This window comes from Mobula birostris, chromosome 7, assembly GCF_030028105.1.
Source record: "Mobula birostris isolate sMobBir1 chromosome 7, sMobBir1.hap1, whole genome shotgun sequence".
Taxonomy (NCBI): Eukaryota; Metazoa; Chordata; class Chondrichthyes; order Myliobatiformes; family Myliobatidae; genus Mobula; species Mobula birostris.
In genome coordinates this window covers 123,407,562-123,435,531 of record NC_092376.1, presented here as the reverse complement: position 1 = coordinate 123,435,531, position 27,970 = coordinate 123,407,562, and the positions used below count along the sequence as shown (strand labels likewise).

The following is a 27,970-nucleotide window of genomic DNA, read 5'->3' as shown; positions in this document are numbered from 1 at the left end:
GGATCTGATTGAAACATATAAGATTATTGAGGGATTGGACACGCTAGAGGCAGGAAACATGTTCCTGATGTTGGGGGAGTCCAGAACCAGAGGCCACAGTTGGTCCTGACGAAGGGCCTCGGCCTGAAACGTGGACTGTACCCCTTCCTAAAGATGCTGCCTGGCCTGCTGCGTTCACCAGCAACTTTGATGTGTGTAGCTGCTGTTGTGCATTCTTTGTGATTGCATCAATATGATGGGTCCAGGATAGATCCTCTCCTTAGGTGTGGATTATTAGGGAATTGTCCACTGTAAATTGCCTCGTTTCTAGGTGAGAGGTGGAACCTGTGGGAAGTTGATGGAAATATGGGGCGAATAAAATGGGATTCGTCTTTGGTCGACTTAGAGGGCTGTGTGGCTTGTTCCGACGGCTTCAGAACCCTATATTAAAAGCAAGAGGGTAATCAAGGAGAGAGGAGAGCTCATTAAGGGACTAAAGGCCCCATTCAAGGGAGACTGCAGAGGTAGGAATCTGGAGCAACAGATTGGAAATAGGAGGAACTCCGTGGGTCAAATAACATTCTGGGAGGGAAATGAACACTGAAAAGTACTAGGGTGGTAAGCGTCAGATGAATCTCGCTGAGGACGCTCATCCCCAGTTCCCCCAGGTCTCCGTCCGTCAATCAACTGCGCTCGATTGTGACGTTCCCCTCGTTCTCACAGGTTCCGAGGGAGCAAGGGCGGGGCGGGACCAAGAAGGAGCGTCATTTCCGTCAGCTGGTTTCCGGGAGACTGGTGGCGTTAAGGATTGCTGGGGGTTCGTCATGGGTTACAGTGGTCTAACGGTGCCCGTCATCGTTCTCACCGTATTTTGGGGGGTTGTGGGCGGCGTTGTGCCTTGGTTTATCCCGAAAGGACCGAACAGAGGGTAAGGCATGCGGAGAGGTGGTGGTGGTGGTGGTGGTGGTGAGGGAAGAGGTGCGGTGGGAGAGCTGGGCTTCAGCACGGGACATCTCAAATGCCTTTCAGTCGGGGTTGAATCTGCGTCACAGAACAACCAGCCTCCCGAGGTGAGCCCAGCAGTTGTAACCTCCCGAACAGACGCTGGGAAGACACGGGAAGGAGAGAGACCCTGTGTGGGGAAACGGGATGGGGTGTATTTGCGTAGGATTGGCAAGTGCGAGTGAGGAGGGAAACGACTAGTAGGGAACGGCGAGAAATTTGACACGCGAGAGAGGCAGAAGTAATTCGCCGCAGTGTCTCTTAGTATGAGGACTGGGGTAAATAGTGGGAGGGAAAAGGGAGTAATGATAGAATTGTTAGAGCGTAAGATGTGGGAATGAGGACAAAGAATGAAGGAGTTTTTCTTAGTGGGCACAGTTTGGAAAAGTAGACAACTGTGCAGAACGTATTTATGGAACCAGAATCAGCTTTAATATCACCGGCATGTGACATGAAATTTGTTAACTTAGCAGTAGTACAATGCAATACATAATATAGAAAAAAACACAATATGATAAATCATTTACAGTATACGTATATTGAATAGATTAAAATTGTGCAAAAAAATCAGAAATACTGTACTAAAGTGAGGTAGTGTCCAAGGATTCAATGTCCATTTAGGAATCGGATGGCAGAGGAGAAGAAGCTGTTCCTGTGGGGGAAGTAACCTTAACTCGACTTTGAAACTGGTTGTATCAGTGTTTGTTGTGTTTAAACGATGGTAATGAGAAAACCAGTACAGTACGTGCGGCTGATTTCGGCAGTCAAATTATGATTTCGACAATATCGTTAGCACTTAGTATTTGTGTAAATCCCTTGTGTATTACAACAGTAACACGGCACTGCATGTTTTTCAGTTAAGTAGCAATGATATAAAAAGCTTAAACAGTAACACTGAATTAATATTTCTCAAATAAGATCGATTTTAAATAAAACTTGAATATCATGGGGGTAGGAAAATATTGATATTGTATTATTTGCCTCACAATATAATGTAACTAGCAAACTGATTTATCAAAATAGAAATGTTCAAAGCTTTGTGTGGCATTTTGTTTATTGGGAACTTTGGCAGAGAAAAGGTGTTTGATGCATTAAAATCTATTTTCTTCCACAGTGTCATTAATACTATGCTGGTGACCAGTGCTGTTTGTTGCTACCTTTTGTAAGTATAAACAATATTTCTGCTGAAGGATGTTTCAAGGACATTGTGAATTGATGTTATTTCTGTAAAGCTGTCAATATCTTGGTGTTAATGGCGAGGCTGACATTTGTTGTCCATCCCTTACTGCCCTTGAGAAGATGGAGATGGTGAGTTGCTGCAGTCTTCCTCATCCAGATACAATAGACAATAGGTGCAGGAGTAGGCCATTTGGCCCTTCGAGCCAGCACCGCCATTCACTGTGATCATGGCTGATCATCCACAATCAGTATCCAGTTCCTGCCTTATCTCCATAACCTTTGATTCCGCTATCTTTAAGAGCTCTATCCATCTCTTTTTTGAAAGCATCCAGAGACTTGGCCTCCACTGCCTTCTGGGGCAGAGCATTCCATATATCCATCACTCTCTGGGTGAAAAAGTTTTTCCTCAACTCTGTTCTAAATGGCCTACCCCTAATTCTTCAACAGTGGCCTCTGGTTCTGGACTCACCCATCAGCGGGAACATGCTTCCTGCCTGCAGCGTGTCCAATCCCTTAATAATCTTGTATGATTCAATAAGATCCCCTCTCAGCCTTCTAAATTCCAGAGTATACAAGCCCAGTCGCTCCAATCTTTCGACATATGACAGTCCCGCCATCCCGGGAATTAACCTTGTGAACCTACGCTGCACTCCCTCAATAGCAAGAATGTCCTTCCTCAAATTTGGAGACCAAAACTGCACACAGTACTCCAGGTGTGGTCTCACCAGGGCCCTGTACAGCTGCAGGAGGACCTCTTTGCTCTTGTACTCAATTCAACCTTGTTATGAAGGCCAGCATGCCATTAGCTTTCTTCACTGCCTGCTGTACTTGCATGCTTGCTTTCAGTGACTGATGTACAAGAACACCTAGATCTCGTTGTGCTTCCCCTTTTCCTAACTTGACTCCATTTAGATAATAATCTGCCTTCCTGTTCTTACCACCAAAGTGGATAACCTCACATTTATCCACATTAAGCTGCATCTGCCCACTCACCCAGCCTGTTCAAGTCACCTTGCATTCTCATAACATCCTCCTCACATTTCACACTGCCACCCAGCTTTGTGTCATCGGCAAATTTGCTAATGTTACTTTTAATTCCCTCATCTAAATCATTAATATATATTGTAAACAGCTGCGGTCCCAGCACTGAACCCTGCGGTACCCCACTGGTCACCACCTGCCATTCCAAAAGGGACACATTAATTGCTATTCTTTCTTTTCTGTCAGCCAGCCAATTTTCAATCCATGTCAGTACTCTGCCCCCAATACCGTGTGCCTTAATTTTGCCCACTAATCTCCTATGTGGGACTTCATTAAAGGCTTTCTGAAAGTCCAGGTACACTACATCCACTGGCTCTCCCTTGTCCATTTTCATAGTTGCATCCTCAAAAAATTCTAGAAGATTAGTCAAGCACGATTTCCCCTTCGTAAATCCATGTTGACTTGGACCTATTCTGTTACTGCTATCCAAATGTGTCATACTTTCATCTTTTATAATTGACTCCAGCATCTTTCCCACCACTGACGTCAAGCTAACCGGTCTATAATTCCCTGTTTTCTCTCTCCCTCGTTTCTGGAAGAGAGGGAGAACATTAGCCACCCTCCAATCCACAGGAACTGATCCTGAATCTATACAACATTGGGAAATGATTACCAATGCATCCACGATTTCTAAAGCAACCTCCTTAAGTACCCTGGGATGCAGATCATCAGGTCCCAGGGACTTATCAGCCTTCAGACCCAACAGCCTATCCAGCACCATTTCCTGCCTAATATAAATTTCCTTCAATTCATCCATTACCCGAGGTCCTTTGGCCACTATTACATCTGGGAGATTGTTTGTGTCTTCCCTAGTGAAAACAGATCCAAAGCACCTGTTCAACTCGTCAACACACATCAAGGTTGCCGGTGAACGCAGCAGGCCAGGCAGCATCTCTAGGAAGAGGTACAGTTGACGTTTCAGGCCGAGACCCTTCGTCAGGACTAACTGAAGGAAGAGTTAGTAAGAGATTTGAAAGTGGGGGGGGAGATCCAAAATGATAGGAGAAGACAGGAGGGGGAGAGATGGAGCCAAGAGCTGGACAGGTGATTGGCAAAAGGGATACGAGAAGATCATGGGACAGGAGGTCCGGGAAGAAAGACGGGGTGCGGTGGGGGGGGGGGAACCCAGAGGATGGGCAAGGGGTATAGTCAGAGGGACAGAGGGAGAAAAAGGAGAGTGAGAGAAAGAATGTGCGTATAAAAATAAATAACAGATGGGGTACGAGGGGGAGGTGGGGCATTAGTGGAAGTTAGAGAAGTCGATGTTCATGCCATCAACTTGTCTGCCATTTCCTTGTTCCCCATAATAAATTCACCCGCTTCTGTCTTCAAGGGCCCAATTTTGGTCTTAACTATTTTTTTCCTTTTCACATACCTAAAGAAGCTTTTACTATCCCCTTTTATATTCTTGGCTAGTTTACCTTCATACCTCATTTTTTCTCCACGTATTGCCTTTTTAGTTACCTTCTGTTGCTCTTTAAAAGTTTCCCAATCCTCTGGCTTCTCACTCGTCTTTGCTATGTTATACTACTTCTCTTTTATTTTTATACTGTCCATTACTTCCCTTGTCAGCCACGGCCTCCCCTTACTTCCCTTAGGATCTTTCTTCCTCTTTGGAACGAACTGTTCCTGCACCTTCGGCATTATTCCCAGAAGCACTTGCCATTGCTGTTCCACTGCCATCCCTGTTAGGGTATTGTTCCATTGAACTTTGGCCAGCTCCTCCCTCATAGCACCATAATTCCCTTGTTCAACTGTAATACTGACACTTCTGAGTTTCCCTTCTCCCTCTCAAATTGTAGATTAAAACTTATCATATTATGGTCACTACCTCCTAATGGCTCCTTTACCTCGAGGTCCCCGATCAAATCTGGTTCATTGCACAACACTAAATCTAGAATTGCGTTCTCTCTGGTAGGCTCCAGTACAAGCTGTTCTAAGAATCCATCTCGGAGGGACTCCACAAACTCCCTTTCTTTGGGTCCAGTACCAACCTGATTCCTCCAGTCTACCTGCATGTTGAAGTCCCCCATAACAACTGTAGCATTACCTTTGCGACATACCAATTTTAACTCTTGATTCAACTTATACCCTACATCCAGACTACTGTTTAGGGGCCTTTAGATAACTCCCATTAGGGTCTTTCTACCCTTAGAATTTCTCTGTTCGATCCATATTGACTCTACGTCTCCTGATTCTATGTCCCCACTCGCAAGGGACTGAATATCATTCCTCACCAACAGAGCCACCCCACTCCCTCTGCTCATCAGTCTGTCCTTTCGATACTCACAGTGCCAAGTAGTGAGCTTCAGGTTTTGGACCCTTTGAAGGGATGACAAACGTATTTCCAGCAGAATGTTCTGCATCTAGCCACACACCATGGAAATGGACCCTTTGGACTATCATTTGCATATATGCTGACCATCAAGTACACACCCTTGTTAATCTCACTTGTTATCACTTGGTCTGTTGTCATTTATGCCTGGCTGATTCAGGTCTGGATACTTTTAAACTGCTGTAAGAATACCAACACCATCCACTCAGTGGGTTCTAGATCCCTTCAGATCCCCTCCAAATCCCTTCACACAGCCATAGACCTGTGCTGTTTAGTTTTTGATGCCCTTATTGTGGAGAAAAGTTTCCTGTTGTCTACAGTATGTTCCTCATTTTTTTCATTTACCTCTCATCAGATACCTACTCTGCTCTAAGGAAAATAAATCCAGTCTATCCATTCCTTTATAACTGAAACATTTCTTCCCAAGAAACAGCCATTCAAATCACAGCATTTTCTCCAGTGCAGTCACTATAACGTGATCAGGGCAATACTCCAGTTCTGGTCGATCTGATGTTTTCTGAAGCTGTTCATAACTTCTCCCCTCTTAACTACTAAACCCCTGCTAATAAAGGCAAGTATTGCATATGCATTCATCAGCTGAATAACTGGTGCTGCACGTTCAGAGATCATTAGGCTTTTACATCAAACAGGTTGCTCATTTGCTCAATACTTCCTGGAGCCATACCATTTACTGTGTATCTCCTACCCTTATTAATTGTCACAAATGTATCAATTCATGCTTATTAGGATTAAATACCACCTAATCAATATTGTTCTGCAGCCTCAGACCATCTTCCTTTCTATCAGCTTATCCAAATCATTAATGTACAGTACTGTGCAAAAGTCATGGACACATATATATAGCTAGGGTGCCTAAGACCTTTGCACAGTACAGCCTGTATATTATGTTTTTCTAGCTACCAAATAACACTTAGTACTGAGCTATTACAAAGCTAAGTACTCTTACTTCTGTTTTCCAGCCACCTTCCTGTTTTATCCAATGTACAGAACTGTGCAAAAGTCTTAGGAACCCTAGCTTTATATATATGTACCTAAGAATTTTGCATAGTACTGCATAAGAAATAGAGGGTCCTGGCATTGATCCTTCTGGTACACCACTAGTTTTGTTTCAAATATAAGCCATTCTTTCTGGAAAAAGTTGTCCCCTCAGGACCCTTTTAAATCCTTCCCTTAACTCATGATTTTATAGCTCTAGAAGGCCACCCCTCAACCCCCTGATGCTTCAGATAAAAAGGGTCTAAGCCCCTTAAAGCACAGGCCCTCTGTTCCTGGTAACATCCATTTGAATCTTTTCTGCACCCTTTCCTTGGAGCTCTTCTATTTAAATAGACAAGGCTGGTGTACAATGGTTTAGTTACAAAATGAGGTAGTAATGTTCAAAATGAACATCAGAGCAGATATCACAGCCATCCTCAAATGTTTACAAAACTGGTGAAAAAAGACATATATTGTGCTAAACCCAACAAAGAAAGTGGTCACAGGGTCAGGGAAACAGTGTGAAAGGAATATTTACTACTTCCATCCATAAAAATGAGAAGCAGTTAAAAGTGGGTGTTTATGTTGTTCAGAATCTCTTCTCACTAGTATTTGGATGACATACCATTGAGAAGCTGAACCTCATTATAAGGTTGGATTTGCTAAACAATTTTCAGTGGCAGGAGAAGTACCCGGAGTTGTTCACAGGCTTGGGCATATAGTACCTTATCCAACTGAGGCCAGGAGTTACAAACGCCCTACTCTGTGACCACAGAAGGCATGTACCAGTCACATTGATGAACAAAGTCAAAGCTAAACTTGAGAGAATGGAGGTGGTTGACACAATAACTGAAGTCAATGGAGCTTCTGACTGGTGTGCATATGCATTGTTTCTGTTCCCAATCTAGATGGCACAGTGAGGATATGGGTTGATCTGACAAAATTGAGTAATGCAGTGAGATGGGAGAAGTTTTTCTGCCCTCTGAACACACATTTGGTACGCTGGGTGGAGCAAGGTTCTTCACCAAACTAGATGCAAACTCAGGGTTCTGGCAGGTCCATTTAGCTCCTAAGTCACAGAAGCTCGCAACCTTTATCACACTATACGGACATTGAGACTCCTTTTGGTATCTCATTAGCCCTGAAATCTTTCATATGAGGATGAGCCAAATTTTGGAGAGACAAACTGGCAGAAGTTTGGAACATGAGATGTCCTTTGAAAGTATGAGAGACCCGCAGCTCCTTTGGCATGGTCAACCAGCTGGGAAGGTTCATTCTGGATTTGGCAGAGAAAACAAACCCACTATATGACCTCCTGTCTTGAGAAATGCTTGGACCTGGGACACACCACAAGAGAAGTCATTCTCATCACTTAAAGCAGAACTTATCTCTCCATCAACATTGGCGTTCTTTGATTTGAACAAAGCCATCAAGGTCTCAGAAGATGCCTCTTTCTTTGGCCTAGGGGGCTTGCTCATGCAAAACTGCAGTGGTGTATAGAAACAGGTGGCATTTGCATCAAGAGCGCTGACCCCTACTGAAAAACATCACACCCAAGTTGAAAAGAAGATGCTGGCTCTTGTGCAGGCTTGTGAAAGCTTCAGCTGCTGCTTGATAAGCACAGACCACAAGCCACTTGTTAGCCGCCTCACTTGGATGACTTACCTCCACGTCTGCAAGGATTCAGAGTTAGGCTTCTGCAATGACATTGAACATGCCCCCAGCAAATCTTCCACAACACCAGACCCTCTGTCGAGGATGTCATGCAGAAGTGAGTGGATGGAAGCTGACTCTGCCCTCATGGAAGATACAAACATCTAATTAGCTCAAGTATGTGAAAACTTCCTTGTAAGGCATGAAAATGTCCGACGCAGGCCTCTCACGGTCTGAGTTGACGTTCCCCTCCCTGCATCAGAGTAAACTGGACGAAATTCATGGTGAGTTGAAAAAGGACCAAATCTGCGGCAAAGCCATGCAACACTGTGAGTGTGGATGGCCAGCTGTACCAGAAGGAGCTCACAAACTCAGACCTTACTGGCTCAAAAGAGACGCACACCATTCTTGATGGTTTGCTGCTAAAGGACTCCAGGTTCGTCATTCCTGCTTCTATGCATGCCAAAATCATCAGTCAAGTCCACCAAAGGCATCAAGCCATTGAAAAATGTTGCCTAAGAGAAGGCAATCCATTTGATGGCCTGGTCTGAGCACACGGCTGGAAGATTATGTAAAGCAATGTGAAGCATGCAGAAAGCTGCACAAAAATCATGCTGAACCTCTGTGTCCCACAGAATTCCCAGACTTTCCATAGCAAATTGCAGGTACATACATTTTTGAGCTGAAAAGAGACAAATATATTCTCAACATGGATTACTACTCATGGAATGTTGAGGTGTCCAAGCTGTCCCTCTACATCCTCAGCAGCAGTTATATAGCACCTGAAAGCTGTATTCACTCACCATCCAATACCGGAGACACTTGTGTCAGACAGTGCTCCACAATTCAGCTGTTCAGAATCCAAAGCCTTTGCTAGGGACTATGAGTTCAACCACCAGACGAGCGGTCTACAGTACCCACAGGCAAATGGAGATGCAGAAAGAGCAGTGGGTATTGTTAAGTGTCTCCTTCTGAAGGCAGAAGACCCCTACAAAGCTCTGCTAGCTTATCGCTCCACACCTCTTACGAATGGTGACAGTCCTTCAGAGCTGTCATTGGGCTGGAGACTGAGAACAAGCCTGGCTGTACTTTCTTCCCTTCTCCAACCTCATTTACTGGGCTTGGACAAAGTGAGAAAGTTTGAGATAACACAGCTTGAGAAAATGAAGAGTAAGCATGAACTCAAACACAGCAAAATTTTTGTAGCTGTGGTGAAGCTGTTTGGGTTTCAGACCAATTTACCAAAGGAACGATAGTCTGACAGCTTGCACCATGGTCGTTTGTGATGAGAACATCAGAAGGTGAAATCAGGCGGAACAGGCATGCATTCATGTGCCTTTGAAGTCTACAGAAGAGAGAGAAAGAAATAGTGGCTTGTTCCTTACGATGAGGACTACTTACCTGAGGTGGGCATATCTGTTCAAGAATCTCCATTTGTCCCACCACAGAGATATACGCCATAGCCTTGTAGCCAAAGGCAAATGATTAAAGAAGCAGAATAATCCTCTCACTTTGGCAGATTGTTCAGGCAGTCTATCTTGACCTCCATTAGATTCAATGTTTTCTTTAAAAAAAGTTCTAATGTTAAAAATATTTCACAAAATAAGACTTTAAAAAAAAATTGGTGAAAATAATGGAAAGCAAAGAGTAAGAGACCATTAAAAATAGAGAAAGTTCTAAGAAAGGCGCTAATGCCACCCAGCTGGAAGGAGGCAATAATCTCAGCTATACCGAAAGAAGGCAAGGATAAAATGGAATGTGGGTCATTTAGACCAATATCTGTTCTTAATGTAGATTAAAGATTATTTACCTCCATAATGGCCAAACGATTAGAAGAGTTTTTACCCATTCTGATACATAATGATCAGATAGGTTTTATGCAACAACGCCAAACACAAGACAATATATGAAGGACACTTCACATTATGGATCATATATTAAAATAAGAAATTGAAGCAATAATGATAAGCGTGGATGCTGAAAAGGCATTTGATTGGGTTAATTGGAATTTTCTTTACAGAGTTTTACATAGATTTGGTCGACATGACACAATTATTAAAACTATACAGGCGCTATAGAACATGGAATAATACAGCACAGTACAGGCCCTTCAGCCCACAATGTTGTGCCAACCCTCAAACTCTGCCTCCCATATAACCCCCCCACCTTAAATTCCTCCATATACCTGTCTAGTAGTCTCTTAAACTTCACTAGTGTATCTGCCTCCACCACTGACTCAGGCAGTGCATTCCATGCACCAACCATTCTCTGAGTAAAAAACCTTCCTCTAATATCCCCCTTGAACTTCCCACCCCTTACCTTAAAGCCATGTCCTCTTGTATTGAGCAGTGGTGCCATGGGGAAGAGGCGCTAGCGATCCACTCTATCTATTCCTCTTATTATCTTGTATACCTCTATCATGTCTCCTCTCACCCTCCTTCTCTCCGAAGAGTAAAGCCCTAGCTCCCTTAATCTCTGATCATAATCCATACTCTAAACCAGGCAGCATTTTGGTAAAGCTCCTCTGTACCCTTTCCAGTGCTTCCACATCCTTCCTATAGTGAGGCAACTGGCGAGTTTTATAGAGCCATATCATTACCTCGCAACTCTTAAACTCTATCCCTCGATTTATGAAAGCTAACACCCCAGCGGCCAGTGCATGAGTGGGCCAGTGAAGGAGTGGAGCTTTGAGGCTTTGACTCGAGAGATTCTGGCAGTTTTGGCAGTTGGTCTGTGCAGTCAAGTCAATCAAGATTTGAATAGATCAGGGGAAAGCCGTTGATTAGACAATCAAGATTTGAATAGCTCAGACTCAGCAGAAAGCAGCTGATTGGGCAGTCGAGGTCAGGTGACCAAACATTTTGAAAAGCTCAAACAGATAAATAGAGGGATAGCTCAAGCAAAGCGGCCAGTGCGTGAGTAGGCCAGTGAAGGAGTGGAGCTTTGAGGCTTTGACTCGAGAGGCTTCAACGAGCTAGCTCGCAGTTAGTTTTTACAATGTCTCCTGAGACAGTGATGTGCCTCTCATGTGAGATGTGGCAGTCTTGGGGGAACGCCCCTCTCCCGCAGAGTCACATCTGCCAGAAGTGCATACGGCTGGGCGATCTGGAAGACCGTGTAAGGAATCTGGAGCAGCAGCTGGATAACCTTCGACTCATAAGGGAGAATGAGGCAGTCATAGATGGGAGCTACAGGGAGGTAGTCACACCTAGGCTGTCGGAAGCGGGTCGTTGGATCACAGTCAGAGGGGGGAAAGCGAAGGTGAGCAGACAAGTAGTGCAGAGCACCCTTGTAGCCATTCCCCTGAATAATAAGTTTACCATCCTGGATACTGTTGGCGGGGACGACCGACCAGGTGTGAGCCACGGTGGCAGAGCCTCCGGCACTGAGTTTGACCCTGTGGTGCAGAAGGGTGGGATGGAGAAGAGGAGAGCTGTCGTCATTGGAGACTCTATAGTTAGGGGAGCAGACGGGAGATTTTGTGGACGTGAGAAGGACACCCGCATGGTTTGTTGCTTCCTGGGTGCCAGGGTCCGGGATGTCTTTGACCGGCTGCACGACATCCTGGTACGAGAGGGAAAGCAACCAGAAGTCGTGATACATGTTGGGACCAACGACATAGGCAGGAAGAGGGATGACGTCCTGAAGTGTGAGTTTTGGGAATTAGGCAGAAGGCTGAAGAACAGGACCTCAAGGGTGACGTTCTCAGGATTGCTGCCAGTGCTACGTGACAGAGATGGTAAGAATTGGAGGAGATGGCAGTTGAATGCGTGGCTGAGGAGTTGGTGCAGGGAGCAGGGTTTTAGATTTTTAGATCATTGGGATCTTTTCTGGGGAAGGTGGGACCTGTACAGATTGGATGGGTTGCACCTGAACTCGAGGGGGAGCAATATCCTTGCAGGTAGGTTTGCTAGCATGATTCAGGAGGGTTTAAACTAATTCGCGAGGGGGATGGGACCCGAAGCGATAAAGCAGTGAAAGAAGTGCATGGAGTAAAGCCAGATCTAACATACAGAGAGGCTTTGAGGAAAGAGAAGCAGATTAAACGGTGTAAAGACAGTAAGGTAGAAGGGCTGAAATGTGTGTACCTCAATGCAAGAAGCATCAGGAACAAAGGTGATGAACTGAGAGCTTGTATACATACCTGGAATTATGATGTAGTGGCCATTACAGAGACTTGGCTGGCACCAGGGCAGGAATGGATTCTCAATATTCCTGGATTTCAGTGCTTTAAAAGGGATAGATAGGGTGGAAAAAGGGGAGGAGGGGTGGCATTACTGGTCAGGGATACTATTACAGCTGCAGAAAGGGTGGGTAATGTAGCAGGATCCTCTTTTGAGTCAGTATGGGTGGAAGTCAGGAATAAGAAGGGAGCAGTTACTCTACCGGGGGTATTCGATAGGCCCCCTGGTAGCAGCAGAGATACAGGGGAGCAGATTGGGAGGCAGATTTTGGAAAGGTGCAAAAATAACAGGGTTGTTATCATGGGTGACTTTAACTTCCCTAATATTGATTGGCACCTGATTAGTTCCAAGGGTTTAGATGGGGCAGAGTTTAAGTGTGTCCAGGATGGATTCCTGTCACAGTATGTGGACAGGCCGACCAGGGGGAATGCCATACTAGGTCTAGTACTAGGTAATGAACCGGGTCAGGTCACAGATCTCTCAGTGGGTGAGCATCTGGGGAACAGTGACCACTGCTCCCTGGCCTTTATAATTATCATGGAAAAGGATAGAATCAAAGAGGACAGGAAAATTTTTAACTGGGGAAAGGCAAATTATGAGGCTATAAGGCTAGAACTTGCGGGTGTGAATTGGGATGACGTTTTTGCAGGGAAATGTACTATGGACATGTGGTCGATGTTTAGAGATCTCTTGCGGGATGTAAGGGATAAATTTGTCCCGGTGAGGAAAATGAAGAATGGTAGGGTGAAGGAACCGTGGGTGACAAGTGAGGTGGAAAATCTAGTCAGGTGGAAGAAGGCAGCATAAATGAGGTTCAGGAAGCAAGGATCAGATGGGTCTATTGAGGAATATAGGGAACCAAGAAAGGAGCTTAAGAAGGGGCTGAGAAGAACAAGAAGGGGGGCATGAGAATGCCTTGGTGAGTAGGGTAAAGGAAAACCCCAAGGCATTCTTCAATTATGTGAAGAACAAAAGGATGACAGGAGTGAAGGTAGGACCTATTAGAGATAAAGGTGGGAAGATGTGCCTGGAGGCTGTGGAAGTGAGCGAGGTCCTCAATGAATACTTCTCTTCGGTATTCACCAATGAGAGGGAACTTGATGATGGTGAGGACAATATGAGTGAGGTTGATGTTCTGGAGCAGGCCAGGGATCAGGGGGTACATGTCCATAGATCCCCGAAAGTTGCCTCACAGGTAGGTAGGGTAGTTAAGAAAGCTTATAGAACATAGAATAGTACAGCACAGTACAGGCCCTTCGGCCCACAATGTTGTGCCGACCCTCAAACGTTGCCTCCCATATAAGTCCCCACCTTAGATTCCTCCATATACCTGTCTAGTAGTCTCTTAAACTTCACTAGTGTATCTGCCTCCACCACTGACTCAGGCAGTGCATTCCATGCACCAACCACTCTCTGAGTAAAAAACCTTCCTCTAATATCCCCCTTGAACTTCCCACCACTTACCTTAAAGACATGTCCTCTTGTATTGAGCAGTGGTGCCATGGGGAAGAGGCGCTGGCTATCCACTCTATCTATTCCTCTTATTATCTTGTACACCTCTATCATGTCTCCCCTCATTCTCCTTCTCTCCAAAGAGTAAAGCCCTAGCTCCCTTAATCTCTGATCATAATGCATACTTTTTAAACCAGGCAGCATCCTGGTAAATCTCCTCTGTACCCTTTCCAATGCTTCCACATCCTTCCTATAGTGAAGTGACCAGAACTGGACACAGTACTCCAAGTGTGGCCTAACCAGAGTTTTATAGAGCTGCATCATTACCTCGCCACTCTTAAACTCTATCCCTCAACTTATGAAAGCTAACACCCCATAAGCTTTCTTAACTACCCTATCCACCTGTGAGGCAACTTTCAGGAATCTGTGGACATGTACCCCCAGATCCCTCTGCTCCTCCACACTACCAGGTATCCTGCCATTTACTTTGTACTCTGCCTTGGAGTTTGTCCTTCCAAAGTGTACCACCTCACACTTCTCCGGGTTGAACTCCATCTCCCACTTCTCAGCCCACTTCTGCATCCTATCAACATCTCTCTGCAATCTTTGACAATCCTCTACACTATCTACAACACCACCAACCTTTGTGTTGTCTGCAAAGTTGCCAACCCACCTTTCTACCCGCACATCCAGGTCGTTAATAAAAATCACAAAAAGTAGAGGTCCCAGAACCGATCCTTGTGGGACACCACTTGTCACAACCCTCCAATCCGCATGTACTCCCTCCACCGCGACCCTCTGCTTTCTGCAGGCAAGCCAATTCTGAATCCACCTGGCCGAACTTCCCTGGATTCCATGTCTTCTGACTTTCTGACTAAGCCTACCGGGTGGAACCTTGTCAAATGCCTTACTAAAATCCATGTAGATCACATCCACTGTACTACCCTCATCTATATGCCTGGTCACCTCCTCAAAAAACTCTACCGGGCTTGTTAGACATGATCTGCCCTTCACAAAGCCATGCTGACTGTCCCTGATCAGCCTGTGATTCTCTAAATGCCCATAGATCCTATCTCTTAAGAATCTTTTCCAACTGCTTTCCCACAACAAACGCAAGGCTCACTGGTCTGTAATTACTCTGACTATCCCTGCTACCTTTTTTGAACAAGAGGACAGCATTCGCCTCCCTCCAATCCTCTGGTACCATTCCCGTGGACAACGAGGACATAAAAATCCTAGCCAGAGGCTCAGCAATCTCTTCCCTCACCTTGTGGAGCAGCCTGGGGAATATTCCGTCAGGGCCCAGGGACTTATCCATCCTAATGTATTTTAACAACTCCAACTCCTCCTCTCTCTTAATATCAACATGCTTGGGATCAATAAAGTATGACTATGACTAACATCAACCTCACTCATATTGTCCTCACCATCATCAAGTTCCCTTCCATTGGTGAATACCGAAGAGAAGTATTCATTGAGGACCTCGCTCACTTCCACAGCCTCCAGGCACATCTTCCGACCTTTATCTCTAATCGGTTCTACCTTCACTTCTGTTATCCTTTTGTTCTTCACATAATTGAAGAATGCCTTGGGGTTTTCCTTTACCCTACTCGCCAAGGCATTCTCATGCCCACTTTTTGCTCTCCTCAGCCCCTTCTTAAGCTCCTTTCTTGCTACCCTATATTCCTCAACGGACCCATCTGATCTTTGCTTCCGAAACCTCATGTATGCTGCCTTCTTCCACCTGACTAGATTTTCCACCTCACTTGTCACCCATGGTTCCTTCACCCTACCATTCTTTATCTACCTCACCGGGACAAATTTATCCCTAACATCCTGCAAGAGATCCCTAAGCATTGACCACATGTCCATAGTACATTTCCCTGCAAAAACATCATCCCAATTCACACCTGCCTCATACAGGTTTCCCCCACAATCTGAAGGTAGAGTGTTCCTATGACACTGTTCGTAAGCCGGAATGTTGTAAAGCGAAGAAGCAATTACCATTTATTTACATGGGAAATATTTGTGAGTGTTCACAGACCCAAAAAATAACCTGCCAAATCATGCCAAATAACACATAAAACCTAAAATAACAGTAACATATGGTAAAAGCAGGAATTATATGATAAGTACACAGGCTATATAAAGTAGAAATACTTTTCCACAATCATTGTCGCACTGTTCTCCATAGCGAAAATCTCACGCAGGTGTTCTCGGCAGAAACACTCTCTCCAGTAACCTTTAAGCTATGAAGCTGCCAAATCATACCAAATAGCACATAAAAATACATAGCTTATATAGAGTAGAAATAATGTATCACTTATGGGATTCGGGAAGACAGCGCCGAGCACACTGATGATGGTGTGTTAGTCTGAGTAGTCGGAGGTTGTGGTGGTGCAGTGGCCCCCACCCTCCGGGCAGCAAACCGATACTGATCCGTGAAGCATGCAGCGGTAGCTGGGACGCACCCAGTGCGTCTTAAAGAGAAAAGCCAAAATAAAACAAGCTAATTAATTAGGTGCCGCCCGGCACGGAAATGTCGGCCCAGATCAAAGGCAACGCAATCGGCAATCGCCTCTGATCTGGGCTGACATTTACGTGCTGGGCGGCACCTAATTAATTAGCTTGTTTAGTTCGGCTTTTTTCTTAAAGATGCGCTGGGTGCGTCCCGGCTACCGCTGCATTCTCCGCGAATCGGTATCTGTCGGCGGCCCAGGGGTTGGGGTGGTGGGACTCTGGGGAGTTGTCTGTTTCCATCAGGGCAGGCAGGTCATCTTCTCCACGTTCAGTTCCTGGACAACTTCACTTTTGGTCTGTTTGCTGCTGCATTCGGTTTCGATTGTTATCCTTTTCTCTTCCAATTGCATCAGCTCTTTATCTTTTGGTTCTTGGTCATGCGATGCCAGCCTCTTCAAAATCATCTTCGTTAACTTCTACAAGCCAAATTCACTTTGTCCTTGCTTCGTTCACCACGATCGAAATGCTTAATTATGTCTAGTTTTACGCTAAGTGTAACACCCTTACGAGCTCTTTTAGGCTTTTCCAATACCGTAGAACTCATCTTGCAAACAGCTGCTCACAGGCACGTGTTTAAGCAATGCCGGCGAGAATGCCATTCCGAATTTGAGGGAGAGCGGCTGCTTGGGGAGCGTGCTACCTTTATTGAGCGCTGCTTTTTTCGCGTGCTGCCTTTTTTCATAAGTGAAAACACCTGTTAGCAAAAACAGGTAACTAATGTAGGTCTTTCGTAACAGTGAGGTGTCATAAAGCGAACGTTTGAAAAGCGGGGGACACCTGTAATTTGCCCTTCCCTGATTAGAAATTTTCCTGTCTTCTCTGATTCTTTCCTTTTCCATGATAATGCTAAAGGCCAGGGAGCCGTGGTCACTGTCCCCCAGATGCTCACCCACTGAGAGATCTGTGACCTGACCCGGTTCATTACCTAATACTAGATCTCGTATGGCATTCCCCCTAGTTGGCCTGGCAACATACTGTGACAGGAATCTGTCCTGGACACACTTAACAAACTCTGCCCCATCTAAACCCTTGGAACTAATCAGGTGCCAATCAATATTAGGGAAGTTAAAGTCACCCATGATAACAACCCTTTTATTTTTGCACCTTTCCAAAATCTGCCTCCCAATCTGCTCCTCGGTATCTCTGCTGCTACCAGGGGGCCTATAGAATACCCCCAATAGAGTAACTGCTCTCTTCCTGTTCCTTCATAAGGAACAGGCCACTATTTCTTTCTCTACCTTCTGTAGACTTTAAAGGCACATGAACGTATGCCTGTTCCGTCTGATTTCACCTTGTCATGTTCTCATCACAAACGATCATGGTGCAAGCTGCCAGACTATTGTTCCTTTGGTAATTTGGTCTGAAACCCGAACAGCTTCACCACAGCTACAAAGATTTTGCTGTGTCTGAGTTCATGCTTGCTCTAGATGACAATCCTACTGCTAGAATTAAAATCAATGGATATTTATCTAATAGTTTTACCCTAGAAAGGGGCACGAGACAGGGTTGTACATGGTCACCGCTACTCTTCCCATTATATCTGAAACCATTAGCTTAACACATAAGACAAAATGAAGATATCAGGGGAATTACTATTAAAGGGACAGAACATAAATTGGCCTGTTACATGGATGATATTTTCATCTATCTAGGGCAACCAACATACTCTTTACCTAAATTGATGCAATCCTTTGAACAATATGGCCAATTATCAGGATACAAGATCAACATGGATAAAACCCAGCTACTTTCATATAACTATAGCCCACCAAGAGAAATTGAAAGTAGATATCCTTGGGCATGGCAAACAGAGTCTGTCAAATATTTGGGCATCATTATGCCAAAAGATTTGGCAAAATTATCAGAATGCAATTATCAGCCTATATATTAAAAAAAATTAAGGAATATATAACAAGGTGGAACCTAATTCCTTTTCTTGTTCTTAGTTCAAGGATTGAATCTCTTAAAATGAATATACTGCCCAGACTACTATATATCTTTCAGACCCTACCAATAGAGATTAACCAAAATCAATTCAATGAATGGAACAAGATGCTATCAAGATATATATGGCAGGGTAAAAGGCCTAGAGTTCGTCTCAAGACTTTGCAGTTAGCCAAGGAACAGCGGGGTATGGGGCCTACCTTCTCTTAGAGATTACTATTTTGCAGCACAGCTCAGAGCTGTGATATGCTGGTGCAACCTATCATATGACGCTCAGTGGAAAAACATTGAGGTGTGGATACTTTATATCCCCATACAGGCAATTTGGCTGATAACCTACGAAGTTACATAAATACTATTGATGACCCATGGGTGAAATGGACTCTTAAAATATGGAAAATTATTATAAAAGAATATAAACTAGAGAGAGACATTACAATTCTTATATGGTGTGCATATGACTTTGATTTTACGCTGAACAAACTGGATGCTAGATTTAAAGACTGGACAGCTAAAGGACTAACAGCTATTTGCAATATAATGAAAGAAGGAACACTGTTCAGTTTTGAAATACTCAAAGAGAAACACTTATTAGGAAACAAGACTTTTATTGATATTTACAGATGCAACAGTATGTTAATAGGACGGTTAAAAATGTAACCAAGGCAAGTACATGTTTAATAGAGCGATTTAGAAAAGCATATAATTCAGGCAATGGTAGTAGGATAATTTCAGGCATGTATAAGGGTTTGTCAAATCTTAAAACACATTCGACTTCATACATTAAAACAAAATGGGAGAAGGAAGGAGGGATAATATCTGAGGAAGAATTGACAATAATATGGAGGTATCAATGGAAGTGTACCAGTTCACAGAAGTGGGGGGAGTTCGGATGGAAAAACTTGATAATATATTTTATTACACCCTCTCAGAAATCCCATTATGATTGTAACCTCCCTGTTTGCTGGAGAAATTGTAGAAATCAAAATGCAAATCATTATCATATTTTCTGGGAATGCCCCGTTATCAAAGACTACTGGAGTGGGATACACAATGCCCTACAAGACATCTTTAAATGTGAAATACTCTTAGAAAGTAAGACCATATATTTTGGGTATATACCTCAAGAATGGCTGAAAAGAGATAAATATTTAATGAATATACTGCTGGTGGCTGGTAAAAAGACCCTTACCAGGAAATGGTTATCACAGGAGAGCCCAACTTTAAATGTATGGATGGAAATTACAATGGACATTTACAAAATGGAGAAGATAACAGCATCTGTTAATCATAAGTTGGAACAATTTGATTCATACTGGGAAAAATGATTTAACTATATAACACCTCATAGGCCTAATTTTATTCCCACAAGTCAATGAATATGTTGTAAAAAAAAGATCACTCCCTACTTTGTACATAGTTTTCTTCTTTTGATTGTTCTTTTTTTCCTTTCCTTTTCTATAAGTGTATACCTCAGGTAGATATTATGTGGAGATTTGTGACAAATATGACTATATGATATATATGTATAGTACCTGAAATACATCTTATGGAAATGTTTGTTTGATGATGAACTTCAATAAAAATAAGTTACAAAAAAATTAGAGAAATTGTAATGTTGGCAATTCTTTGTTATGTTTATATTAGGGGCATAAGTTGCGTGCTATGGATAAAGTGAACTGAATCACTCAATTTCAGTGACAATTTCAATGCAGGTCCTGGACGAGAAGTACATATGCAGTGGTAGTTAATAGTGTTATTTGCATGCCACTCAGCTACACCCATATGGGAGGAGTTCACATACTGTACTAGCTGGGTTATCAGTGAAGTTGAGTTGAATATCCTGCGTGCTGGTGTCAGTGTGTGCTCTCACTATCCCTCAATAACAAACACAACATTGCCCTTTGACTGTAGTTTTGTTAGGGTTCCTTGAGATTGGAGTTGGTCAAATGTGGCCTTGATGTCAAGGGTCCTCTATCTCACTCCACCTGGAATTTAGCTCTTTGGTCTGTTTTGATTTTCAAAGTCAAAGTATGTATATGTCACAATGTGTTACCTTGTGATTAATTTTCTTGAAGTCATTTGAAGGCAAACAAACTTACGCAAACTATGTGTAAACAACCAATGTGCAAAAAACTTGTGTAAATTTAAAAAAATGGAGAACATGAATTGTAGAATCCTTGAAAGTGAGCCTACTGTAAATCTGTTTAGAGTTGAGGTGAGTGAAGTTATCTGCAATGGTTCAGGAGCTTGATGGTTGAAGGGAATTATCTGTTCCCGAACCTGGTGATGTGGGACATAGTCTCCTATACTTTCTGCCTGATACAGTAGTGAGAAAAGAGCATGGACTGGATGGCGGGGTTTCTTGATGGGTGTTATTTTCTTGTGGCAGCACCCTTTGTAAATGTTTTCAATGGAGCGGAGGGCTTTTCCTTGTGATAAACTGGGCTGTATCCACCACTTTCTGTAGACTTTGTTCAAAAGAAGACAAATTGCAAATACAAAAATAAATAATGAATAAGTGATAAATAATACTGAAAACATGAGTTGTAGAGTTATTAAAAATGGTTGTGGAATCAGCTCAATGTTGAGGTGAGTGAAATAATTGATGCTGTTTCAGGAACCTAGTGGTGTGCATTAAGACCACCTTTGTCACCACCTTTGATTTGGCCAATGATACGGTATCAGCAAATGTAAATATGGTGTTAAAACTGTACTTAGTTACATAGTCAAAAGTATAAAGTCAGTAGAGCTGGGGCTAAACACACTTGTGGTGAACTTGTGTCGATGGTGATTGTGGAGGGGATGTTGCTAGTTCCTACCGACTGGGGTCTGCAAGTGAAGAAATGAAGTATCCAGTTGCACAGAGATATCAAGGCCCAGGTCTTTTGTGGTCTGTACTGTTACTACTGCAGTTTAGTTCTTCACAGTCCTTTTCTTTGTTTAGATACAGTAGTTATATTTTCTCAAGGTTTAGCAATTATCTGATGCTTATTGGTAAAGACTGCTTCTGAATTACATAATTTAATTTTTTTAGGAATACCTGAATTGATTACTTAACATGATAACTTGTGCCCTTGTTTCAGTGACAGTTTCTGGCTTATTCCTAGAAAGGTAACCTTACTGAAATACTGAACCTTTTTAGCCTTTTCAGGGATTTTCCTTTCAAACATGTATATATGCATTAATAGGCTGGTAACAAAATTTGGCTTGTTATAAATCAGATTTGTGTCCCTTGTTGTATAAACTCCCATTCCATAAAACTATTTTGAAGCTACTTGATTTGTTACATTATCACATTAACATTTCTTTTGTGGCCACTAAGCTGCTGCTTTTTCACTGTGTTACAGTTTGGTATAATGAATTCGCGGTTCTGATTATCTGTATTTGCTGTATTTGCTCCTGCAATGCATCCATTTGTTTATTACGTTTCATGTATTTGCATGAAGTATAAATTTATGGGTACAACTATAATCTGTGCTTCACTGTGACTAAATAAACTGGAGAATATGAAAACAACAGGAATTCTGCAGATGCTGGAAATTCAAGCAACACACATCAAAGTTGCTGGTGAACGCAGCAGGCCAAGCAGCATCTGTAGGAAGAGGTGCAGTCGACGTTTCAGGCCGAGACCCTTCGTCAGGACTAATTGAAGGAAGAGTGAGTAAGGGATTTGAAAGTTGGAGGGGGAGATCCAAAATGATAGGAGAAGACAGGAGGGGGAGGGATAGAGCCAAGAGCTGGACAGGTGATAGGCAAAAGGGGATACGAGAGGATCATGGGACAGGAGGTCCGGGAAGAAAGACGGGGGGGGGGGACCCAGAGGATGGGCAAGAGGTATATTCGGAGGGACAGAGGGAGAAAAAGGAGAGTGAGAGAAAGAATGTGTGCATAAAAATGAGTAACAGATGGGGTACGAGGGGGAGGTGGGGCCTTAGGGGAAGTTAGAGAAGTCGATGTTCATGCCATCAGGTTGGAGGCTACCCAGACGGAATATAAGGTGTTGTTCCTCCAACCTGAGTGTGGCTTCATCTTTACAGTAGAGGAGGCCGTGGATAGACATGTCAGAATGGGAATGGGATGTGGAATTAAAATGTGTGGCCACTGGGAGATCCTGCTTTCTCTGGCGGACAGAGCGTAGATGTTCAGCAAAGCGGTCTCCCAGTCTGCGTCGGGTCTCGCCAATATATAAAAGGCCACATCGGGAGTACCGGACGCAGTATATCACCCCAGTCGACTCACAGGTGAAATCAGGTGAGGCAACACTTCACCTGTGAGTCGACTGGGGTGATATACTGCGTCCGGTACTCCCGATGTGGCCTTTTATATATTGGCGAGACCCGACGCAGACTGGGAGACCGCTTTGCTGAACATCTACGCTCTGTCCGCCAGAGAAAGCAGGATCTCCCAGTGGCCACACATTTTAATTCCACATCCCATTCCCATTCTGACATGTCTATCCACGGCCTCCTCTACTGTAAAGATGAAGCCACACTCAGGTTGGAGGAACAACACCTTATATTCCGTCTGGGTAGCCTCCAACCTGATGGCATGAACATCGACTTTTCTAACTTCCGCTAAGGCCCCACCTCCCCCTCGTACCCCATCTGTTACTCATTTTTATGCACACATTCTTTCTCTCACTCTCCTTTTTCTCCCTCTGTCCCTCTGAATATACCTCTTGCCCATCCTCTGGGTCCCCCCCCCTTGTCTTTCTTCCCGGACCTCCTGTCCCATGATCCTCTCGTATCCCCTTTTGCCTATCACCTGTCCAGCTCTTGGCTCTATCCCTCCCCCTCCTGCCTTCTCCTATCATTTTGGATCTCCCCCTCCCCCTCCAACTTTCAAATCCCTTAGTCACTCTTCCTTCAATTAGTCCTGACGAAGGGTCTCGGCCTGAAACGTCGACTGCACCTCTTCCTACAGATGCTGCTTGGCCTGCTGCATTCACCAGCAACTTTGATGTGTGTTGGAGAATATGAACAGGCCTTTAGCTCCACCAAATCTATACTAACACTCTGGAGCACCTGGTCAACAAAGATACATACATCAGGATGCTCTTTATTGACTATAGTTCACCATTCAATACTATCATCCCCTCAAAACTAATTGAAACACTAATGCCTTTGAACAGAAAATCCTACAAAAAGTAGTGGATACAGCCCAGTCCATGGGTAAGACCCTCCGTGCCGGTGAGCACATACATACAAAACATTGTTGCAGGGAAGCAGCATCCACCATCAGGAACCCCACCACCGAGACATGCTCTCGTCTCGCTGATGCCATCAGAGAGAAGGTACAAGAGCCTCGGGGCTCATGCCCAAATGTTCAGGAACAGTTATTACCCTTCAACCATCAGGCTCTTAAACCAGAGGGGATAACTTCATTTGCCCCATTGCTGAACTATCCTGCAAACTGTGGACTCACTCACAAGGACTCATCTCATGTTCTTGACATTTATTGCTTGCTTTTTTTTAATTGTGTTTGTATTTGTACCCTTTGTTTTCTTTACCACATTGGTTGTCTGCCTTGTCGGTCTTCCATTGATTATTCAATGGTTATTGGATCTATTGAGTATGTCCATAAGAAAATGAATATCAGGGATGTATATGGTGACATGTATGTACCTTGATAATAAATTTACTTTGAACTTTTAACCCCAAACATTTTGCCCATTTGCAGTATTCCTTTTGCTTCATTCCTTGGCTATTTAAATGTCTATCTGAATTCCTCTTAAATAGAGTAATTGTATCAGCTTCCACCAGTACTTTTGACAGTGCATACCAGATATGGGGGGAGGGTGTGGAGGAGTAAAAAAACTGCCTTTCAGATTCCCTTTAAAACTTCCTCCTCTCATTCATGCCCTCTTGTCATTGAACAGTGAAGAATGGATTTTAGCTAGTCTATCTGTGCCTGTCACATTCTTTCTTGCATCTATCAGATTCCCCCTCCCACACTACTTTGCTCCACTGCCAACAAGCCAGTCAATTCAATCTACTTCCCTTAATTAAAGTCCTCCAATACAAGCAATATCCTAGTGGCTGTCCTCTGTACTCTCAGCACTGCATCTATCTACTTCCTGATGAGGCAGCCAGAACTCCACACAATGCTCTGTGTAGGCTATCCAGCATCTCTACTTGTATTCTGTGCCCTGACTATGAAGGCAAGCACACCATATACCACCTTCACCACCGTATCTACCCGTGTTGTGATTTTCAAGGGAGTATGGATTTGGACTGCAAAGTCATTCTGTTCATTCCATAAGACCATAGGACATAGGAGCAGAATTAGGTCATTTGGCCCATGAAATCTACACTGCCATTCAATCATGGCTGATACTTTCCCCCCCTCATCTTTCTAAATTCCAGCGAGTACAGACCCAGAGCCATCAAATGTTCCCCATATGATAACCCTTTCATTTCCGGAATCATCCTTGTGAATTGCCTTTTGAGCCTTGTCTAATGCCAGCGCATCTTTTCACGTGTTCCACCAGCATTTTGTGTGTGTTACATCTTTTCTTAGATGAGGAGGCCCAAAGCTGTTCACAATACTCAGGTGAAGCTTCACCAGTGCCTTACAAAGCCTCACCATCTCATCCCTGCTCTTGAAATGAACGCTAGCATTGCATTTGCCTTCCTCACCACAGACTCAAACTGCAAGCTAACCTTAGGGTGTTCTGCACAAGAACTTCCAAATTCCTTTGCATCTCAAATTTTTGGATTTTCTCCACATTTAGAAAATAGTCTGCACATTTATTTCTACTTCCAAGTGCATGGTCATGCATTTTCCAACATTGTATTTCATTTGCCACTTTCTTGCCCATTCCCCTAATCTGTCTAAGTCCTTCTGCATCGTACATGTTTCCTCAACACTACCTGCCCCTCCACCAATCACTTGTATCATCTGCAATCTTGGCAACAAAGCCATCTATTCCATCATTTAAATCATTGATATATAGCATAAAAAGCAGCATTGACTCCTGCAGAACACCACTAGGCCCTGGCAACCAACCAGACCAAGGATCCTTTTATTCCCACTTGCTGCCTCCTACCAGTCAGCCAATGCTCTAGCCATGTTAGAAACTTTCCTTTAATACCATAGTCTCTTAACTCGGTAAGCAATCTCATGTGTGGCACCTTGTCAATGGTCTTCTGAAGTCCAAATATACAACATTCACTGCACCTCATTTATTTATCCTATATGTAATCTCAAAGAATTCCAATAGGTTCGTCAGGCAAGATTTTCCCTTAAGGAAACCATGCTGACTTTGTCCTATCTTGTCCTGTGTCACCAAGTACTCGATAACCTCATCCTTAACAATTGACTCCAACATCTTCCCAACCACTGAGGTCAGGCTAACTGGTCTATAATTTCCTTTCTGCTGCCTTCCACCTTTCTTAAAGGGTGGGGTGACATTTGCAATTTTCCAGTCCTCTGGCACCTTGCCAGAGTCCAATGTTTTTTACTAATGCCTCCACAATCTCTACCGCTACCTCTTTCAGAACCCTAAGGTGCAGTTCAGCTGGTCCGTGTGAGTTGTGTACCCTTGCATCTTTCAGCTTTTTAAGCATCTTCTCTCTTGAAATAGTAACTGCATTTGGGATGGCTGGTGGCGCAATGACATCGGCGCCGGACCTGGGAGCGGAGGTTCCCGGGTTCGAAACTAGTCAGGTCCGGTCCCGAGTACACTTTCCGTCCGTGCCGGGTTGAGTGTTGAGATCACAACTCGACCTTGTAAAATAAAGGGAAAATACCGCGAAAATGTCTGTGTGAGGAGTGGCGCACCACACAGTCTCTCTCTTGCTCCACGCCTTGTATAAACCATGAAAAAGACATAATCACAGACGCACGCAAGGACACGCAGACGCACACGCACAGACTCGCACGCAGGCACACGCCAAAAAAAAATAGTAACTGCACTCACTTCTCTTCCTTCACACACTACAACATCTGGCACATTGCTAGTGTCTTCCACAGTGAAGACTGATGCAAAAATACTCATCTAGTTCATCTGCTATCTCCTTGTGCCCCATTATTATTTCTCTGGTCTCATTTTCGAGTGGTCCTATATCCACTGTCATTTCTCTTATTTTTTTTACATACTTGAAAAAGCTTTTACTGTCCACTCTGATATAATTTGCTAGCTTGCTTTCATATTTCATCTTTTCCCTTCTAATGATTCTTTTAGTTGCTCTCTGTAGGTTTTTTTAAAGCTCATCATTCCTCTATTTTCCTGCTAATTTTTGCTTTCTGTGCCCTCTCTGTGACTCTCCTTGTCAGTCACGGTTGCACTATTTTGCCATTTGAGTATTTTTGTTTTGAGAATACATCTGTCCTGCACCTTCCTCATTTTTCCCAGAAACTCTCACCATTGCTGCTCTGCTGTCAACACTGCCAGCAGCTCCTTCCAATTTACTTCGGCCAACTCCTCTTGTACCACTGTAATTTCCTTTACTCCACTGAAATACTGCTATGTCAGACTTTATTTTCTCCCTATCAGATTTCAAGTTGAACTCAATCATTTTGTGATCACTTGCTCCAAAGGGCTCTTTTATCGTAAGATCTCTAATTGCCTGTCGTTCATTACACAGCACCCAATCCAGGAAAGCTGATCCCCTAGTAGGCTTAACAACAAACTGCTCTAAAAAGCCATCTCGTGGGTATTCAACAAACTCACTCTCTTGAGATCCATTGCCAACCTGATTTTCACAATCAACCTGCATGTTAAAATCTCCCATGACTATCATAACATTACCCTCTTGACAAGCCTTTTCCTTTTCCTGTTGTAATGTGTGGTCCATATTCCGGCTACTGTAGGGAGGCCTCTATATTACTGCTATCAGGCTGTTTTTACCCTTGCAGTTTCTTAACTCAACCCACAAGGATTCAACATCTTCCAATCTCATGTCACATCTTGCTACTGATTTGATGCCACTTTTCACCAGCAGAGCCACGCCACCCCTCTGCCTACCTTCTTATCCCTTTGGTGCAATGTGTAACCTTGGACATTCAGCTCCCAACTACAAGCATCCTACTGCCACAACATCATACCTGACAGTGTAATAGATCATCCACTTTATTTCTTGTATTCTGTGCATTAAGATATAACACTTTGAGTGCTGCATTTGCTACCCTTTTTGATTTTGTATCCTTAATGCACTGATACTCACCCTGTTGGCTGCAATTTTGCCCTATCATTTGTCTGCCCTTCCTGACAGTCTGACTGCACGCTATCTTTGCTTTTTTACCATCCATCCTATCCTGAGTCCCTTCATTTCAGTTCCCACCCCCCCCTGCCAAATTAGTTTAAACCCTCCCCAACACCTCTAACAAACCAGCCTGTGAGAATATTGGTCCCCTTTGGGTTCAGGTGCAACTCGTCCCTTTTGTTCAGGTCATACCTCTGCCCGAAGAGATCCCAGTGATCCAAGAACCTGAAGCCCTTCCCCCTGCACCAACTTCTCAGCCATGTATTTATCAGCCAAATCATCTTGTTTCTACCCTCACCAGAACGTGGCACAGATAGAAATCCAGAAGTTACTATCCTAGAGGTCCTGATTCACAGCTTTCTGCCTAGCTTTCTAAATTCTCTCTCAGGACCTCATTGCTTTTCCTTCCTATCTCATTGGTACCAATTTGTACTCCCTCCTTGTTTTGTTAAACACGTTTTCTTAGTAATTCCATT

General features: G+C 43.7%; 1 protein-coding gene across 1 annotated transcript in view; it reads left to right on the top strand.

Annotated features, from left to right (window-relative positions):
• The first annotated feature begins 758 nt into the window (after positions 1–758).
• The window catches only part of atp6v0e1 (ATPase H+ transporting V0 subunit e1), a 68,653-nt gene continuing 41,441 nt past the window's right edge, over positions 759–27,970 (top strand). The window contains exons 1-2 of the mRNA XM_072263706.1: positions 759–907; positions 2,096–2,143. Coding sequence (XP_072119807.1) covers positions 804–907; positions 2,096–2,143 — 152 coding nt within the window. The 5' untranslated portion in view covers positions 759–803. The remainder of the gene's footprint in view (positions 908–2,095; positions 2,144–27,970) is intronic.